General features: G+C 48.3%; 1 protein-coding gene and 2 non-coding genes across 7 annotated transcripts in view; 1 reads left to right on the top strand and 2 right to left on the bottom strand.

Annotated features, from left to right (window-relative positions):
* Nucleotides 1–16649, top strand: part of TEX2 (testis expressed 2) — an 85422-nt gene extending 68773 nt beyond the window's left edge. For 3 of the 5 annotated variants that reach the window (XM_058676164.1, XM_058676165.1, XM_058676166.1), the window contains exons 8-12: nt 4631–4763; nt 9837–9962; nt 11124–11333; nt 14785–14905; nt 16224–16649. In XM_058676164.1, the coding sequence (XP_058532147.1) occupies nt 4631–4763; nt 9837–9962; nt 11124–11333; nt 14785–14905; nt 16224–16349 (716 nt within the window). In that variant the 3' untranslated portion in view covers nt 16350–16649. Of the gene's footprint in view, nt 1–4630; nt 4764–9836; nt 9963–11123; nt 11334–14784; nt 14906–16223 lie in introns of those variants that run through there. The other 2 variants (XM_058676167.1, XM_058676168.1) reach the window with 2 other exon arrangements.
* Nucleotides 16650–18498: 1849 nt separating this feature from the next.
* Nucleotides 18499–18630, bottom strand: LOC118759731 (small nucleolar RNA SNORA76). The gene has a single exon (XR_004996384.1). It is a non-coding gene; the product is annotated as a small nucleolar RNA SNORA76 (small nucleolar RNA).
* Nucleotides 18631–18835: 205 nt separating this feature from the next.
* Nucleotides 18836–18904, bottom strand: LOC118759718 (small nucleolar RNA SNORD104). The gene has a single exon (XR_004996371.1). It is a non-coding gene; the product is annotated as a small nucleolar RNA SNORD104 (small nucleolar RNA).
* Nucleotides 18905–19967: the final 1063 nt, after the last annotated feature.

Consider the following 19967-nt stretch of genomic DNA (forward strand, 5'->3'; position numbering starts at 1 on the left):
TTGGGCTGCAGGAAGAAGCCTGTTGCCACATGGAATGTATTTCCATTATGTCTAAGGATGGCTCAGGAACAAGGGTGAGGGTGTGATGAGGGTGGCAATTACAACTTTCCAATAGAACGCTGCTTGTTCTGAAGCAGATGTTACATAAACTTTGTGGACTCTAGAAGCTACTTTTCTGTCTGCATGATTATATCAGATGACGCCTAAATCCTCATTAGTGACATCGTTTTTCTGCCACTGTGTGTAGCTACAGCAGGTGTATCAATATTGAAGCTGACAGTGAGGCTGGATTTCCATGGTTCTATCATTACGTTGATGTCAGAGGAATTAGGTGGAACAGTATTTGCAGCTCCTGACACCTGCATGTTGAGATTGTTGTAAGTCCTCGGTTATGTCTACACCTCAGTATGTCTGTGGAGTCCTGGGTGGATCATTTCTGGATCTCCAGAAGTAAAGCCTGAAAAGATTTCAATTGTTGTTGAATGGTTTAACTGGAGTCCTTGTAACCCCATGCCTAATTTTGAAAGATGTGACATCTCTGTGTTAAGCTGCTTGCTGGAAGCTTCCTCCCGTCAGCGTACAGCTTCTTCAGCCTCAGCTGGCCTCTCTATTGCCTTTTGCTCTTTACTTCTTAGAGGAATTGACTTGGAACAAACCGGTCAATGATCAGCTAACACAAGCTTTCTGGGAATTGGGCTTTTAAAAAGTAAATTATAAACGCACATGTTTTGTTTTGTAATGGATAATCAGTCTCTTAGGATTGTTTTTGCTGAATTAGTGGAAATTTCCAAAGAGGTAGAAGTGAGTTTCTCTGGTTTTTCGTCTGTTGATTCACTCCTCAGTAGCTATACCAGCTACAGCTGGGCCAGGCCAAAACTAGGAGCTCCATTGGGATCTCCCACATGAGTTGTAGGAATCAAATACCTGACCCATCACATGCTCTGATTCTGTACATTCAAACCTCAACAAACCCTTTAGGCAGCATGTGTGGTCAGTTTTGCCAGTGTTGGCTCCCCTGGAGTGGTGACAGTTGTCACTAATGCCTCCTCCACGAAGCAGAACCAGAACTGTGGAGAAGCAGCTGCCTAAGCTCCTGGAGACCCTGGTGTGAAGACTGATGGATGCTTGTCATTTCAGTGTCAGTTGTGTTTGCTGTGTTACCAAGGGAATGCCCACTTAATACAGGGGCTCATTGATAGTTGAGCACCATGGTCACCCTGGACAGCCTCTGTAGCATGAGGACCCCTGTGTGGTGGAGCCCCTTTATGTTCCTGCCTTGGACCCCCTTTGCAGAGAGCCCCTTGGGCATCAAACGCTACTCTGCTCCTGACTCCTGGTTTTGTCCTTGAGAGCTACCCAGGGCAGATGGTTAGAGAAGGCAGCATTTGAGATAAAATGCCTCTCCACAGTCTTAATGGTAGTCAAGAACCTGAAGAAAAGAGCCCTGTTGGGGATAATGGGCATGCTCATCTTCCCAGTCACGCCGCTACATTTGTCCCCAAAGGGAGGGCAACCGTGCTAGAAGCTGTTAACCCCATCGCCCAGGCTGGCAAGGCAAGGGCCGCCTCACTCCCTGTTACCTAGCCAGTTCTGTGCGGTGCGAGCCGGACATGCTCCTGGGTGTGCAGGGTGTGCTCTGCCTGCTGAGTCATTGTCATAGAAGCGCATTTTCCTTCACACCTCTTGCCAAAAGAGCCTCCTTACCTCAGGTGAACAGAAGGCACATTCATTTTGTTAGAATGTTTACTTCAGTTTGTGTCTGTTTTGAAAGATCCAAACCACTCTTGAGTCCTTTGTATTTCTGCTGAGTGCCAGGGCCTCAGGGAGTACATTCAGTGGTGTTAGAAGCAGTCACTTCCCAGTGAAGACCCAGAATATGCATGCAGCAGGCAGGGCTAGAGTGAGGAGACAGGATGGGCTGGCAGTGACAAAGAAGGGGCCACCACCAGGCCATGCAGTGCCAGGCGCTGGTCAGTCAGCTCTCTCCTGAAGAACAAGACAGAGGCTGAGAAACCTCTAGAGAAACCATGGCCGAGGCCCTATGACCAGGAGCCATCTCCTCTCTTAGCTGCCCTGCCTTTGCTCACCATGGCTGGAGGGTGAGGGAGGGACAGATGCTGGCCACTGGCCAGGAAGGCCGCAGTGACTGGGGCTGGAGACAGCAATCTACTAAGCTCATGTCCACATCCCATCAGTTGAAAAGCAAATAAAACCTTCCATCTTATAAGAAGTAAAGTCCTGATACCTTCAGTGTGACTCCATTCAAAGATAATGCATACTATTAGTATTCATTGGAAACCAGGCTAGGATTCCCAAAGAAGTGAGCATGTTTGAATACATGTAGTAACCATGTTGTTTCAGTTCATTTCTTCAAAGCTGGAGAACTTACACAGCAATAAATATCTCCTTGATTGACCTTTTCTTATTTGTTAAATTAAAAGTCTATGGACATTTAGCCTGTTGCCCTGATTCCCTCTCTGCTGGAAGCAATTCTCATTGAAATGACAGATGAACCCTTTGTGTCCAGGAAGAGTAGCTTTGGAGAACAAGTTAGTTAATGATATTGAACTGCATAATGGAAGCAATAAATACAACATATGTTTGGTCAGTGTTGCTTCAAAGAAGGCTATCTCAATTGACTTGCATTAAACTTAATTAAACCAAATCATTCATGAAAAATGATTACCTTCAAGTATGATAAAAAAAGACTTTACTGAACCAGATTGCAAATTTTTCTGCCTTTCATGAGGAACCACATCATTAGTGCTTTTTGAGGTTGAAGTGATGCTTTTCTCTGAGGGGTAGCATGTAGGGGATGAATTATTTGCTATAATTGCTGACAAACTCTGCTTTGTGTGAGCAGTGGCTTCATACTAATTTCCTGCTTCCTTGTGGATGTTGTTGTTTGTCTTAAAAGTTCTATAAAAGTTTATTAATATTTAAACAAAACACCTGCTTGGAGGCTCACACGTTGATTGAATGTGTGTAAGATATTACAGACTCAGCCTGGCTTATCTCACTGGCTGGATTGTAGTGTGCTTCCACAAAGCAGGATGACACCAGCTGCATTGTGGACTCCTGGTCAACAGCCATCCCAGCGAATGCCCCTTAGATGTGTTCTCATTGGTATTAGTGTCTTTTCTAAAAGTTAGAGGTGTGTATGTTTTCTTTAAGATTTATTTGTTATTATTGGAAAGGCAGATATACAGCAAGGAGGAGAGCCAGAGAGGAAGCTCTTTCATTCTATGGTTCACTCCCCAAGCAGCTGCAATGGCTGGAGTTGAGCCAAACTGAAGCCGGGAACCAGGAACCTCTTCCTGATGTCGCACATGGGTGCAGGGTCCCAAGGCCTTGGGCCGTCCTCGACTGCTTTCCCAGGCCACAAGTAGGGAGCTGGATGGGAAGCGGGGCTGCTGGGATTAGAACCAGCACCCGTATGGGATCCCGGTGCATTCAAGGCGAGGACTTTAACCACTAGGCCATCATGCCTGGCCCATGTGTATGTTTTAAAAGACTTATTGTCGGGCCTGGCGGCGTGGCCTAGTGGCTAAGGTCCTCGCCTTGAATGTGCCGGGATCCCATATGGCTGCTGGTTCTAATCCCGGCAGCTCCACTTCCTCTCTATCTCTCCTCCTCTCTGTATATCTGACTTTGTAATAAAAAAAAAATTAAAAAAAAAGACTTATTGTCTTAATTAGTTGAAAGGCAGAGTTAGAGAAACAAATTTTTCTGTCTGCTGGTTCACTATCTGCATGGCTGCAATGGCCGGGGCAGGGCAGGGCTGGGCTGGGCTGGAGCAGGCCAAAGCTGGGCGCTCTAAGCCCAGAGCTTCATCTGGGTCTCCCACATGAGTGCAGGTGCCTGAGCACTTGGACCATCCTCTTCTGCTTTCCCAGACATGTTAGCAGGCATCTGGATCAGAAGTAGAATAACTAGGACTTGAACTGGTGCCCATATGGGATGCCGGCTTTTACCTGCTAGGCTAAAACACTGGCCACAGGATCAGGTTTATAAACTAGGGTAGAAAGTGATTCCTGGAATTTTTCTGTATAGTACAGGGAGTTCAAAGTTAATGCTTCCATTTCCATGGATAGGCAACTTCCAGAAAGGAAAAGTGTCTAGATGTTTTTGTCACTGTCCTTATGCTACTGAACCAAATGGGATCCATTTCCATGGTCTCTAACTACACTGGGCAATTTTGGGAGGTACTGATTATCTCAGGTCTGTGAAGACCCACCCGGCCCACAAAGATGGCTCTGCCCATTCCACCTGCCCCCTACCCTGCCATACAGCTGGTCAGGAGACAGCACCCAGCATCTTGATTTTGCTCCAGGTCAAGCCATTTTCTTCTCCTGGGCACATAATACGAGGAGAAGCAGCCTGTGTGTGCACGGAATTCACAGTGACCATTTTTGCGGGTTCTGAAAAGCACCTTTGCCATGTGCTGGGACCACGTGCAGTCTTCTTGACCTGCTGTCCTCTTGCTGTGTGAGCAGTGTAAGCAGTATACTCACTTCCCATGTGATGCCCACTTAGATGCTTTATAAGACATATTCTGTACTGTCATTCATGGCCACGTGTTTCTTTGGGGGGAAAAAAACGTTTTTTTTTTTTTTCACCATTTCTCCAGGACTCTGGATCGATTTGGAAATGTCCTACAATGGGTCCTTTCTGATGACTCTCGAGACCAAAATGAATTTGACCAAACTAGGTAAAGAGCCTCTTGTTGAAGCCCTGAAGGTTGGAGAAATTGGCAAAGAAGGGTAAGGGGCTATATATGAATTTACTAACCTGTCCCTTGGGGCCCAGCTCTTCCCTGCCATGCCTCTGGGACCAAGTGTGACGGGCAGTTGCTCCCTGGGTGCCTGATGAGCTCCTGTGTGAGCGCTTGTTCCTACAGAGCTGCAGGTTTTGTCCCCCATGACCGTGACTGAATCTCAGCCCTGCTCAGCTGCGACAGTACTTGAACTCTGGTGCTGCACACGTCCACCTGCAGCATCCCTCACTAAGGCCAGCAGGACAGACACGTCTGAGCAGTGAAACGCTCTGCAAGGAGTCCTCAGGGAGGAAGTCCACTCTCCCACTTGCCCACAGACGGCAGTGTGTCCAGCGGCCCTCTGCTCTCACCTCGCACTGGGGTTGATTTGTCCCTGGATGATTGATTGTGAGGTGTTTTGAAAAGCACTCTCCCTGAGTAACATGATTGATTAGCTTGGTAAACTCTCTGCTTCCTTAGTAGTGGCCTAGGGCTGTTGTATTTAGTAACACTCCAAAATTGACAGGTAATCCAGGAAGCTTGATTTTTTTTTTCCCCCTTAAATGCCTAGGATGGGTGAACGGGCACTGTCAGTCCCACGTACCTTAAAATGACTGCTCTGACTGCAAACTTACATTATGTTCTTGTTTTTACCACGTGACAGCTGCTGGCTAGAGTCTGTTCCTTGCACCCTTAGCCTTTCTTTGTTGGACCCCTTTTGAAGTCCCCTTCTCAGGTCCCTTATGAGACTTAGGCTCTCAGATTTCCGCTTATTTACAGTGCGGGTCTAGAGCTTGTCTTCGTGTTTGTGGCAATATTTGGGAAGGTGGGAAATACTCTTTTGCCTAGTTTATCCTAATTTATCAGAGTTGCTTAACGAAATGTTCCTGTTTTAATAATGGAGAATTGTTAACACAATCTAACCTGTATCTGTGCTATTTTCCCTTCATTTTTCTGCTATTTGTTAAAATGTGTTTGGATTCGGCAATCTGTGGATTTGTGGTTTCTGGTGAGTGGTATTTATCAACTCCCCACGTAGCATTTCATACCCTGTAAGTGCTGAGTCTTGTTTGGGTCCCTGTGAAGCTGCAAGGAAGCCTGTCCTTATCCTGTTCCTAGACAGAAAGACGCAGCCTGTGGGCCTCAGGACTGCAGACCAAGTGCTGAAAGGTGTTTCTTGGCAAGGACAGCCTTAACAGACTTGGCCAGTCTGGATTGTGATGGTCCTCATCTCATCCTCTCTCCCCCACCCAGCTGGTTTTCATCAGTCAGGCCTTGTGAGGAGGGTGGCAGACCCAACTGCTTATAACAGGAAGCACCTTGGGCAGAGCTAGTCCTGACACTGGAGCCTGAGTAGATGGGAGCACAGCCGGGAAAACTTGGGTCGGAAACACTTGTGCAAGAAGCTGCTTCTGAAAACAGCCCTGTGCCAGCACAGAGCAGCAGGGAGGCCATTGTGGAGGAGGATCCTGGGCATCAATTGGCAGCAAAGCCAGGTCCCCGCGGGCCTTGGCCTCGGTTGTTCCACGTTTACTGCAATTCAGTTGGTTCTTGTGACACAACTTCAAGCTCATGAAGTCTGGCTATGAGAGAATGAACTTGTGTCTGAGCAAGGTGTGCTTCCATAGAAGAGTAGAGGGAAATTTTGTGCCTTTGGAAGGTGATAGTATTATATTTAATTTTTTATCTGTAAGGTAGAGCAAAAGAGAGGGAGAGATACAGCTTTCATTAGCTGGTTCATGCTCTAAATGGCCTCGATGGTCAGGGCTAGGAGCTTGGAAATACATCCAGGGTTCCAATGTGGGTGGCAGGGGTTCAAGTATTTGGGCCATTTTCCCCTGCTTTCCCAGGTGCACTGGCAGGGAGATATCTGAATTGGAGCACCTGGGCCTTGAACTGCTGCTGCAGTAACCTGTTATGCTGCAATGCCAGGCTTCCTAATGTATTTCTTTTTTTTTTTTTTTCCTCCTAATGTATTTCTAGAGTACCACTTTTTTTCCCTTAGAAAGTCTGGCATAAAATGTTCTGCTTCTTCCTGTGCTGATATGTGATTGGCTAGCATTTAATTTTCAGAGCAAAAAAGGATACTGTCCAGAAGCACATCATTTGGGATAAAAAACTTCTCTAATACTTTTTTGCATGAGGACCTCTTCCAGAAGTAAGCACTCTGGATTCTTTTATTTATTTATTTATTTTTAAAGATTTATTATTATTGGAAAGCCGGATATACAGAGAGAAAGAGAGACAGAGAGGAAGATCTTCCGTCCGATGATTCACTCCCCAAGTGAGCCGCAACGGGCCGCTACGCGCCGATCCGATGCCGGGAACCAGGAACCTCTTCCGGGTCTCCCACGCGGGTGCAGGGTCCCAATGCATTGGGCCGTCCTCGACTGCTTTCCCAGGCCACAAGCAGGAAGCTGGATGGGAAGTGGAGCAGCCGGGACTAGAACCGGTGCCCATATGGGATCCCGGCGCGTTCAAGGCGAGGACTTTAGCCGCTAGGCCACGCCGCCGGGCCCAGCACTCTGGATTCTTATTCCAGAAAGCTGCTTTTACACGCATCCTTTGCCTCAGTTTCTGGAAGCATCAAGAGCCTCTGGAAGCCCTTCCCTGACTAGGAACAGAATCCCAGGAGTGATTCTGAACTCTGCTTCTCCACTTCCTCCATCATGAGGCTTGAGGCTGAATGGCAGGGGTAGGGAGTGGTTGCAGTCTCTAGACACCTCCAGAACCATTCAACCCAGAGGCTCATTCCTCACATGCTGTGTTTTGGGTGCTACTTTCTAGATTGCCTCTAGAGTCTGGTGTGCTCTTAACTATCTTGAGTGACAATGACAGCAAGCCATCTTTACCTTGTAGATGACTTGGATCTCAGGGAAAGTGCTGGAAGTCATCCAAAGTGATGATTGTTATGCAATTTAGAATATTAGACCCATGTAGAATATCAGGGATTGAAAATTCACTTTTTCATACATATCTGATACCAAACACATTTCCCAAAGCCTTTTCAGCAGAGGTAGCATAACTGGAATAAGCCTTTTAAAGTGACTCTTTGCAGGGGTAGCACATTCATGTAGAATTCTGCAGTGTGATTAAAATGGTTTCACTCATCACTCTCTAGCACATCTTCTCTAAGGATGTACACTGTGTCTTTTCCTAAAGTTCTTGCTGGCATTGTAAGGTTGAGATCCTGAAATGCACATCCAGTGACCTAGTTGAGTGTCAGTCAGCCATATGTTTAGCTACACAGTTAATTAGGAAGTATCTGATACTACACAATGCAGCCACAGTGCAGAGATGCCATGTGGTCAAAATCAGAATGTCCCATGGTCTGGTCTGCTTTTACTGATACAGCATGGTGTAGATTATTCGCTGCAAGCCACAGCATGTGTCCTACAGAGCATTCGTGTGGGAGCCTAAGACCACCACCGTGCTCAGCCGTTGGCGTCTCCCAGGTCTGAGCTGCCAGATGACAGTGGCTCAGCACATCTTTCAGGCAGCCTTGCAGGCTGTGTGGATGAGAAGCAGGGCACCTGGCAGCACAAGGACCAAGGGCAGGTATCCGCTGGTGCAGAAGTGAGGAGCATTTCCAGGTGTTTGCTGTCCTCCTTGGTGACTCACATCTCTGAAAGTCTTTATGCCTGAACCCAGTTTGGACTTTCTGGGGAATCATGTTTTAAAGAGCTCTATGAGAGCTACCCATCCATGAAACACCCGGAAACAACTCTGGAACTAGCAAAGGAAAGCACAAAAGCAACTCCTGGACTAACCAGGAAGAGAGTCAGGGCCAGGAGCAAGCGGCTTTTGTTGTGCAGAGGATGTTTACCTTTAACTGAAGCCTCTCCTGTTGGTGGTAGCATGGCCTCAACATTGCAAGAGCTGACACTGAGGAGGATCCACATGTTCTGCCAGGAAGCCACTCCTCAGATCTTCTTACAGCCGGGCTCGACCTTGTGTTAACAGCTCTACTTTCCAGTACATGGTGGGGCCACTGCCCAGCCTGCGTGCCCATGCCATTTATGCTGTCTGCCCTTGGGTGCCCTGGGCCTCCATTGGTCAAGTGTGACTGCCCCAGTGGGCTTCTGCTGACCCAAGAGCATCAGAGGAAAGCAGAAGATTGCAGCTGTAGGGAGGGAGGGCCTGGGCTCTGCCACCATTCCTGGTCCAGCTAACTTTGTCCTTGTCAGAAATATGAGAGTCAGCCTCTGCTAGGTGTCATTCATTTGCTCAGTGTGCTCAGAAGTTACTGCTCTCCTTGTTCATTCTGTCCCAGTTCAGTCTTTCAGCCCCAGAGACCAAGACCTGAACGTTCTCTTGGATATACACCATCCAGGAAGGTACCACCTTAGGTGGTGCAGCAGTGTGGCTGAGAAACCCCCAGTGCCCCTTGTAGGGGAACCCCAACTGCTTGCCCTTTCAGCTGGCCCAGCCACCCTATTCCTTCAGACATGGAGGCTCCCCCGGGCCTGGAGCGAGGAGGGCCACTGCTCGCTGGTGAGCTTTAGCTCCCTTAGTGAAAGCATGGTCTTTCTAAGTTGATACTTTGCTAGGCAGGCCCCTGGCTCCCAGAATCCCTGAGACTCATGTCTGTGTGTGCCAGCTCTTCCCCTCAGGAGGCACAGGGCAGATGTGGGATAGGGCATGTCATTTTGGGGGGCAACTAAGCCAGAAAACCTTAAAATTATTGAGCTCAGCCCAAGTCTATGGACTTACCCCCAACATTTCCATGTGCTCATGTCTCCCACACATCTGTCACCTCACCCCTCAACATTGTTCTCCTCATCTGCTGCCATTCCCTCACTCCTGATTAAATCACTGCATTTTATGTGGATTGCATCAACCCACCAGCTGTCTTTCTGACGCATGCTCATGAGCGGACTCGTTCCACAGTGCCCCAGGGCCATGTGGGGGATCTGCCAAGGAACCCACCATCCAAGCACTCTTGGATGGAGCCTGTTGTGGGGTAGCTTGGCAGTCTTGGTCCCATCGTGGTTGAGTGTATTCCTATGTGTGGATGCGTGTACCTAAGCAAGAACTTGGTCCCTGCGCAGGCTGTGGTGATGACTGTGCCCTTGTTCAGTTGCAGGCCCAGGGCATTCTGTCTGGCTGACAGTGATGAGGAATCTTCCAGCGCTGGCTCCTCTGACGAAGACGATGCCCCAGAGCCTAGTGGGGGAGACAAACAGCTGCTCCCAGGAGCTGAAGGGTAAGCGGATCAGAGCTCCCAGAGTCTGCCCGATTACCTGCTAGGGCAGCAGGTTGGGGAGGGCCCTTTCCCCTCCCTCATCTGTGATCCTGCTGCTTTTCCCATGTTGATTTGAGTGGGTAGTCTTTACATTAATATCCAGTGTCAGTGTCTGGTTTAAATTCGGGGTCCCAAAGCATAAAGATCTATGTGGCTTTCCTTACTTGAGAGACTCTCAACCAAGTTGCCTCCCTCTTTCCCTTTGAGTAAACACCAGAGAAGCTGAAGAGTGTTCTCGTTTGAAAAGTCATGCTTAATATGGACATAATAGTATTGCCCACTTCCCTATCCCCCTGAACCTTTTTTTTTCTTTTTCTTTCTTTAACTGTAATTAACTATGTAAAGATTGTCAACAACAACACAATAAAATAGACTAAAAAAAAAAAAAAGAAAAGTCATGCTTCAGATTGCGGGCTTCTTGCCCTGGTGTGTGGTGCAAACCCTCCCTACCGCTGGCTGGTCCCACTTGCTGTTAGAGCATCTGCTCCTGCACACCGAAGCTTCTCCATAGCTTCTCTGGTGACTTGCAGAAACATGGCTGAGTCAGCTCATCTTTAAGATGTGTCAGGCCCTCTGCAGAGGAATGGCAGCTCAGTGTTGGTGTAACACACCTGAGGACAGGTGGTACTTACTGTTTTGTGTACCTGGTGTTGTTGTGGGATTTGTAATTTGCTCTCTGGAGATTATCTCTGAGCAGACATAAGATTTCTCACCAGTGTTTGTAGTAGGAAGAGGTGAGGCAGGCGAGATGTGGTCCCTGTGTGAGGACTTTTCCAACGCCGCACTGTCAGGACTCAGGCTTGGACCTGGGCTGGGGCTGGACCTTACACCTTCTTTTGTGAATACTTCCCAGCTGGGGTGACTTGGCGTCCCCAAGAGCCATTTGCCAAAGTTCAGAGACTTTTGGACTTGTCATGGCTGGCAGTCCGTTCCTGCCATGTGATAGGACGAGGGCAGCAAAGCTGCTCAACATCCTATCATACAGCGCCCTCCATGCAGTTACCCAACCCAGACTGGCAGGAGGGCCAGGCTTGAGAAGTGCTGCTCTTAAGCCAGGTCAGCCACAGGTTTCTAGTTTAAAGGACAAAGCTCCCCTTAATATCCCTATGTTGTTCATTAAAGGTACGTCGGAGGTCATCGGACAAGTAAGATTATGAGGTTTGTTGATAAAATTACCAAGTCAAAATATTTCCAGAAGGCAACAGAGACAGAGTTCATTAAAAAGAAGATTGAAGAGGTTTCCAATACACCCCTGCTGCTGACTGTTGAAGTGCAAGAATGTAGAGGCACCTTGGCCGTCAATATCCCACCACCCCCGACTGACCGAATCTGGTGCGTAGAGGGTGCTCAGGTACCTGAGTGTAACTGTAGAAATCCCAGCCACTTGATTTGAGATTATAGAAGGAACCGGGTGGGAGCACTGCTAGCTGTTACTCATGGGGCCTAAATGGAAGCTGTAAATCCGATAGTCCTCCACTTCTGTAAATGGCTCATTCACACTTAGGGATCCACCATCACTTGTTAGGTTTAGGGCAGTTTAGAATAGTTCGTGAATTTTATGAGATAAGCCGTATCTGTTCACAGTCTTTGCTCTAAAGCTGCCTCTCCCATCAGTAACAACAGTTGCCGTTTGTAGACAGAGCTCTTACTTTCTGCCCGCCCAGGCCTGAGTGCCTCACCTGGTTAGTCTTTACAACATCCTGCTGGATGAGGGCCTGGTGAGGCCTAATGGACAGCTGGAGGACACGCCTCCAGCAGATTCTGGGCAGTCAGGAAGACTTCCTGAGCTGGCTTAGATGGTGAGGAAGCAGGGGCAGGCGCACTTTGTGACAAGGGATTTGTCCAGCAAGTGGGTTCATAGCCCCAGCTGTGTGTTAGAATCACCTGGAAGATGGGGGTGGTTCCTGATATTGTGAAGCAGTGGGCTGAGCTGTTACTTTAAACACCAGCATCCCATATCAAGCGCTTGTTCGAGCCCCAGACATTCTGTTTCCAATCCAGCTCTCTGCTAATGCCCCTAGGAAGTCAGTGACCATGGCCCTAATACTGGAGTCCTTGACACCCATGTGAAAGACCAGGATGGAGTTCCTGGCTCCTGGCTTCAGCTTAGCTTGGACTTGGCTATTGTAGACATTTGGAGAATGAACTAGTGGTTGGGAAATGTAAAATTACCTGGAACTTGCTGAAGATACAGATGTGCTTAGGCTAGCTATCCTACAGGATCTTAGGAGAGGGAGGTGGTGATTAAGCCAAGGTTCAGAAACACTGACATAAAGTATGCAGGGGCCCAGATTCATCAGCTGCGCATTTCATTTTGAACTGCCACTCCAAGTTCTGTAAAATGGCTGCACATGTATGCAGTGGTGCATGACAGCCCTTGTGGTACACTAAGCCAGCCACCAAATAAAAATGATGCTCCAGGGTCCATTGCAGGTCCATATCCTTGACTCCAGGGCTGTGTTGGAATGGTCAGAGAAGATTTCTTCTTTTTTTTCTTTTAAGATTTATTTCTTTTTATTGCAAAATCAGAGAGGATGAGAAACAGAGAAAGATCTTCTGTCCAATGATTTATTCCCCAAGTGGCTACAACAGCCAGAGCTGAGCCGATCCAAAGCCAGAAGCCAGGAGCCTCTTCTGGGTCTCCCACACAGGCACAGGGTCCTGAGGCTTTGGCCGTCCTCTACTGTTTTCCCAGGCCACAAGCAGGGAGCTGGATGGAAAGTTGGGCCACTGGAATTAGAACTGGCACCCATATGGGATCCTGGCGCATGCAAGGCAAGAACTTTAGCCACTATGCTTTCACGCCAGGCCCAGGAAGATTTCTTTATTATTTTTTCTTTTTTTTTTTTTTTGGTTTGTTTGTTTTTTTAAGATTTTATTTTTATTGGAAAGTCAGATATACAGAGAGGAGAAGAGACAGAGAGGAAGATCTTCCTTCCGATGATTCACTCCCTAAGTGACTGCAATGGCCGGTGCTGCACTGATCTGAAGCCAGGAACCAGGAACCTCCTCCAGGTCTCGCATGCGGGTACAAGTTCCCAAGGCCTTGGGTCGTCCTCCACTGCTTTCCCAGGCCACAGGCAGGGAGCTGGATGGGAAGTGGAGCAGCTGGGATTAGAACCGGCACCCATATGGGATCCTGGTGTGCTCAAGGCGAGGACTTTAGCAGCTAGGCCACTACGCTGCTGGGCCCCCAAGGAGATTTCTTAATTGAGTAACCATTTTATGATGATGCTGTTGTTTCCCCAAAAAACATAGATCTATTTATTTTTACTAGAAAGATTTACAGAGAGAGGGACAGAATATCTTGCACTTACTGGCTCACTCTCTAAATGGCTGCAATGGCCAGAGATGAGCCGATCCGAAGCCAGGATCCAGGAGCTTGTTTTGAATCTCCCACATGTGTGCAGGGTCCCAAGGGTTTGGGCCACCCTCTACTGCTTTCCCGGGCCGTAAGTAGATAAGCTGGATGGGAAGTGAAGCAGCTGGGACACATTGGTGCCCATATGGGATCCTGGCCCTTGGAAAGTGAGGATTTAGCCATTGAGCTATTGTGCTGAGCCTCCCAGGAAAACTTAAAAAGAACCTTTTAGATTTCAGATTTTATTATGTTGGTTAAAAAAGAGAGAGAGAGGGCCCAGCGTGGTAACCTAGTGGCTTAAGTCCTTGCCTTGCACATGCTGGGATCCCATATGGGTCCTGGTTCTAATGTGGCCCTGCTTCCCATCCAGCTCCCTGCCTGTGTTCTGGGAAAGCAGTCGAGGATGGCCCAAAGCCTTGGGACCCTGTGCCTGCGTGGGAAATCAGGAAGACGCTCCTGGCTCCTGGCTTTGGATTAGCTCAGCTCTAGCCATTGCGGCTGTTTGAGGAGTTAATCATCAGACGGAAGATCTTCCTCTCTGTATATATAACTTTCCAATAAAAATAAATATTTTTGTAAAAAGTGAGAAATTGGGGAGAAAAATGAAAAGAAAGAAATAAGCTCAGAAATAATCATGTCAATACCTTACTATACAGTCTTGACACAGCATGTCTTTCCTACAAGCTTTTCCGTTTGTTGGGCATAAATGCCACTGTTTGGTGGGAAGTACAGTTCTTTAACTCCCTGGGATCGTGCTCCCCAGGACATGCCAAAGTGCTGACTCGTTGGTGACTCAGCAAGAGCAGGACTGAAAGACTCAGAGAGTACTCAGTAGTCTTATGTCCCTGTTGTGTGCAGTCTGTATGACATGGCCGCCTACAGTGTTTAGACAGTCCTGATAGCACCCAGTGTCTCTCCTGGACACTTCGCCAGCAGTTCTGAGTGCTGGTCGGTCCCACTGGAGGCCATCACAGGTATGTCTTCCCAGGCACGTGAGCTGTGAGCTGTGAGTTGTGAGCTGGTGAGCTGGTGCTCTCTGGGAGAGGCAGTGTCTTCTGCTTTCATTTTATCAACACTGAGTGGGGGTTCTGTCATGTGCGTTTACTACATTATAAAACCAGAAAAGAAAGAGGTCATTGTATTTAAGGAAAAACACCACCAAGAAACAGCACCCACGCCCTGGCTTTTCCAGTGGTGCTTGTTTCCCATCTGCCCCTGTTTGTGGGAACTGTTGGAATGTCCTCGCCACCCAGCCCTGTGCAGGGAGCAGCGATCCGCGGCTCCCCTGGCCGGGCAGTTATCTCTAGGAGGGGTTTACGGGTTCCGTGGTAAAGAACAGCTCCTGGCAGCAGGCAGGTCTGCCATCAGTGCTCCTCCACTTCTTCTGGACTTCTAAACATGGCAGTTGTCTTCTCCTAAAAGGTATGGTTTCCGGAAGCCACCGTACGTGGAGCTCAAAGCGCGGCCAAAGCTTGGGGAGAGAGAAGTGACTTTAGTTCACGTGACAGACTGGATAGAGAAGAAGCTGGAGCAAGAGTTTCAGGTAAAGGTGGTGTGCCATCTGCTGGGGGGGTGTGGCCCGTCAGAACCCTGAGCCAGACACGGTCCCGAGCTTCCCTGGGGCTGGGTCCCCTCTGAGAGTCTGAGGAGAGCTGCCGCCTTCATCCCAGAGGAGCACACATCAGGGAGCTTCTATGGACAGTTTCCAAAGAGCAGAGCTGAGGCACATTTTTCTGACATATTTGAGGCACAGTTGTCTTGTCCCGACTTTATGGGTTAGTTTATTTGCCTTGAAGTGAATCTCTTCTCTTAAAAATGACCTACATTGTTTTTACAATGATATATTTTGACTTACTGCATTAAAAAAGTACAAGGGATATCCAAAAGTTCATGAAAAATACTTAATATGAAAAAGACTAGAAATTAAAAAAAGGCTACACAACATCTTTTAATTCCATAGTTCCATGAGCTTTTTAATTACTCTTACAGTGTTAACTTAAAAACTGGAATGATATACAACTGATAACCAGTTTTGTGAAAAGCTTAATTATTTCCCTGTGGAAAATTGTTCCAAGTGGAAAAGTACTGTGAACCTAGTGAGGGGAGCGAGGCACACGCCCTCAGTTTTTGGCTTTTTCTCCTGGCCTCAGGTCTTGCATTAGGAGTCTGGACAACTCATCCCTCCTAGAGGGATAGGAAGCCAAAGGAGAGGAAGGGGCCGAGACTGGTGCCTCGTGCTTTCTAAGACACGTTGGGAAGTTGAAGAAAATTGCAGCCCCTCGTCTTGGAACCTGCTCACTTTCTTTTATGTTTTGGGAAGACAGGTTTACCAAAGATCGAGCGATTGCCTGATGTCACCTAGGAAGTTATCAGTAGATGGGCACAGGGCCCTTGCCATCAGCCACTGCACACCCTGGCATGTTCCATGAACAGTTTCTCTGAAAACAGGCTTTGTGTGATGTTGCCGATTTGGAGAAAAATACCAGTTCACAGGTCACTACTAGGACTTAAAAGGATAAATTCACTTGGAGTGTGTGTGCTCTAACCATAGTAGTTTGTAAATAACAGTCAGCAGTTAAGCCAGTTCTAAATTGAATGTTCATCAGTTCATGTGAGTGATTTTATTACATGCATATGAAATCAAAGGCTGCTTCTGGCACAGGACAGATTTGCTAGTTCTTGTATTCAAGCACTCCTGACATCCCTCACTCTTAGTTAAAGAATGGTGTAGGAATTTGTTCAGAATGTATACAAAATTTTCATATTTTCCAAAATGTGTCTAAAGCCTAAAATCATCATCCAAAGTAGGGTGGGTCTGACAGAGCCTTCTCCCATGACTGTCCTTTGATGTCTTCCTACAGAAAGTTTTTGTCATGCCAAACATGGATGATGTTTATATCCCGATAATGCACTCGGCCATGGACCCTCGCTCCACCTCCTGCCTCTTGAAAGACCCGCCGGTGGAGGCTGCTGACCCGCTGTGCTGAGACCAACGTCCCAGTATTCTGAGACCTGGCTTAGGCCTGGGGTTCCTGGCTGCCATCTTGGCTGTGGCACTGACCTTTTCCTGGGCCACAGCTACTGTTTCTCAAAGGATTGCTTCTGCCCTCTGGTGCCCATTCCACTGTGAGGTGTCATTGCCCGCATCCAGTGACAAGTGTCTGGGTTTCCTGCTGCAAAGGCTGAATCATCACGGTGGACTCAAACTTGCAGGTGACTCATGCTGTGGCTTTTTTCCAGTCTGCCAGTTCTTATATCAGGAGCAAAGCTGCACAACTAGAAGGCTCCTCTCCTCCCTCAAAGCTTTCCCTCAGGCAGCCGGTGCCCAGTGGGACTTTTTTTTCCACTTCTATACTTTGTACTTGATCACAACCTTCGACTACAGAGGTTGTCAGATGTGCTAATGTGTGGAGGGTGGGGAATGGCATTTTGTGAGCCATTTCACTGGTGACAAGACATAGAGCAACTTTTCCTGCTGAATTGTGCATTTTGGAAGCAAGCAGCCATAAAATAACACCCACAACACACTATCAACTGGAGTGGGGACAGTGGGATTTGTATGAACATTAGCAAAGCCATGAGATCAAACCATCCATCCCAAGCCTTTTACCAATGAGGTACAGTCACCTGGTTTCTAACATCATGAGCATATGTGAAAATGTCAAACACCTGCATCTGACTCACTTGGGGGTAGGCAGGAACCAATCTGGGTTTTCCTGTGTGTCCAGGATGCTTTAGGTAGGAATCTAAACGCGTGGCCATCTAGTTGGTGTGGGACTTGTCCTGCCGGCCATATCCCTTCTGACAGCCAAAACAGAGAACATCAAACACTACATGATCTCAAAATTAACATGTGACCTTTCTTCAGTGTTGCCAATTTAATTTTGTGCATTTGTGTCAGAATCTAGTTTACAATTTGGGGGGCTCCACTTGTATAATTTGCTTTGAAAAGTAAATTTAATACAATGTTTTATTGTTGACTGCTGCAGCTGAATCAAAACTACCATGGGGTAACTTTTGGTAATTCACGTCTGTGGACAAAGCCGATAGTGGTTTTCTTAAACAGCATCTGCCTGAATGACTTTAAAGAAATTAGTATATTTAAAAGTATCATTTGACTTTAATTGCACCATTAAAGCATTTGACTTAAATTATTTGACCATTCCAGTCTGTGTATTGTTCTAACTTATCATTGTATAGGTTCGCATGTCTGGTTCACTGGTGTTTGTGTGCAATAAAGGCAAGGACTAGATGCACTACTGTGTAGCTCACACAACTACCTTGTTGCACCATGTGAGGATTTACAATCGCTTGCCTTGTTCACAAAATAAACATCTCCTATCAAACACTAGAGGAGCATCCAATTCCTTTTTACTAGGTGCCCTCACAGGGCCTTCCATTTGCCGGTGGTCAGTAGGCCACTTCTTGTGCCACAGGTCTGGCTGGCTTTTCAGTTCAGCATACCCAGCCACCATCACTCACGAAGCACAGCGAGCTCCCAGGAGCCAATGAGCAGAACTTGGGGTTTCAAGCCAGAAATGAGGCGAGAGGTCACAAAACGTAGAGGGGCCCAGCAAGGTAGCCTAGTAGCTCAAATTCTCGCCTTGTATGCACTGGGATGCCATATGGGTGCCAGTTCATATCCTGGCAGCTCCACTTCCCTTCCAGCTCCCTGCCTGTGGCCTGGGAAAGCAGCAGAGGACAGCCCAAGTGTTTGAGACCCTGATCAGCTCAACTTCACCCACTTGGGGAGTGAACCAGCAGATGGAAAGACCTGTGTCCTCTGTAAATCTTTCCAATAAAAATCTTTAAAATCCTGGCACCTCCAAGCCTGCTCTTTTAACTTTCTAGTTTGCGACATTAGCACAGTAACTTTTGGTTGTGCAGTTTGGAGCCCAATGCAGCTCAGCCGCCTTCTGCCACCCTTGCCCCTCCAGTTTTCTACTTTGCCCAAAGCTTTAACGCTCTCCAAAGTTCTCCGGAGTATTTTCTCACAAATGGAGTGCAGCCACACGTTAGCCTGGAGCCAAAACTTGTCAAGACTTGGGGCAAAGCCCGGCCGCGAAGCGCCATCCCGCGAGAGTGAGGCACTCGGTGCGACCCCCCGAGGCTGGCGTCCACCCCCACCCCGGGCGGCCGTGTCGCTCGCGTTTAAAAGGACCGCCCGCGAGTGGCCGGCGGCCCCAGTTATGCACGAGCCCTTGCTCTGGCGCTGCAGCCTGACCCCCGGCGCCACGCGCAGACGCAGCGGGGGCTCAAAGGCAGCGCGTCGCGGGAACGCAAACAGAAAGGCACACACGACACACGGGCTGAGGTGCGAACACTTTATTGAGGAGCCTGAAGGGGTCGTGGAACCATGAAGTCCAGCTGAGACTGGAGGAAATCCGAAGTCCGCGGCCGGGACCTGCAAGCACAGCGGTGGGTGAGCGGGTGTCCGTCCGCCTGCCCGGCCCTCCCGCCCTCGCCGCGGCTGGCTCAGTGTGGAGTTCGCATCACCCGCTTCAGCAGTCTAACACGTGCTTGAATTGGCTGTCATCACCGCCGGCCGCCCGCCACCCCGCTCCCGGGGACAGCGTCGGCCCACCTCACCTTGCTCCCGCCACGACTCGGAAAGACCGGAACGGCGCCTGGGCGTCCACTTAAAGGAGCATACCGGAAGTGGTTGGGCGGGCCCTTCCGTTGGAAACCAATCATGGGAGAACCTTCTGACCATGTGCCCGTGTGGTGGTCTAATGATTGGCCGTGCTCACTGAGTCCTCCAGAGAACAGAGTGCTCACATGCTAACCATAGAGATGGGACTCTAGAGAAGCCCCAGGTAGGCGTTGGGTGGGTGTTGTTCTGCGTTCTTCACTGTGGTGTTGTCCCTTAGTCTCGGTTGCTGGTTTGTCATTAGAAGTTCAGGCTTGGATGAGCTGTCCTGTGTAAGGAGCGAGGCTAGCTACTGAGACACAGAAGAATTAAAACCGATTAACATGAAGCCGACAGCACACTGTCCGTGGTAAATCCATGGGTATTTTAGAGTATCTGGGCTGATGGCCACACTTAGCGCTGAGAAGCCCGCTGGGGAAGCCCAGAAGGGAGCGTGCCTCCCAGCGCGGCCGGAGGAGCCAGGTACTGCGCTGTTCACTGGGTATGAACCCAGATGAGAAAGAAGAGGGATCTGGCCTCCAAGACTGGCTTTGCCCAGCAAGGGACAGCCATAACCTCTATTGGCCTCTGTTGCCTTCCTGTGTTCCCCCTGCTTCTTTTCAATAAGGAAAATTCAGGGTGAGAGGAGCCCATCCCCTCTCAGACTGCTCCATTTCCAATCCAGCTTAGTGCAAGGCACAGCCTGGGGCATCAGGTGGTGGGTTAAGTACAGGGAGTTCCTGTCCCCTGCCTTCAAGAGTGGAGATCTGTCTTTCTCTGCCTTTCAGACAAAATGAAAATAACCCTAAAATTTTGAATTCCTCTTTGATCCAAAGCAGTAACTATTCTGACAAGTGTTTAAAACTACCCTCTCAATTTTTTTCATTGTAAATTCCACTTGGTCTTAGTCCAAATGCTGAGAAGTGATGTCACCATAAACCGTCTCTGGGTTGGGATGCATTTTCTTCCCTGGGAA

Source organism: Ochotona princeps, chromosome 17 (genome assembly GCF_030435755.1).
Source record: "Ochotona princeps isolate mOchPri1 chromosome 17, mOchPri1.hap1, whole genome shotgun sequence".
Taxonomy (NCBI): domain Eukaryota; kingdom Metazoa; phylum Chordata; class Mammalia; order Lagomorpha; family Ochotonidae; genus Ochotona; species Ochotona princeps.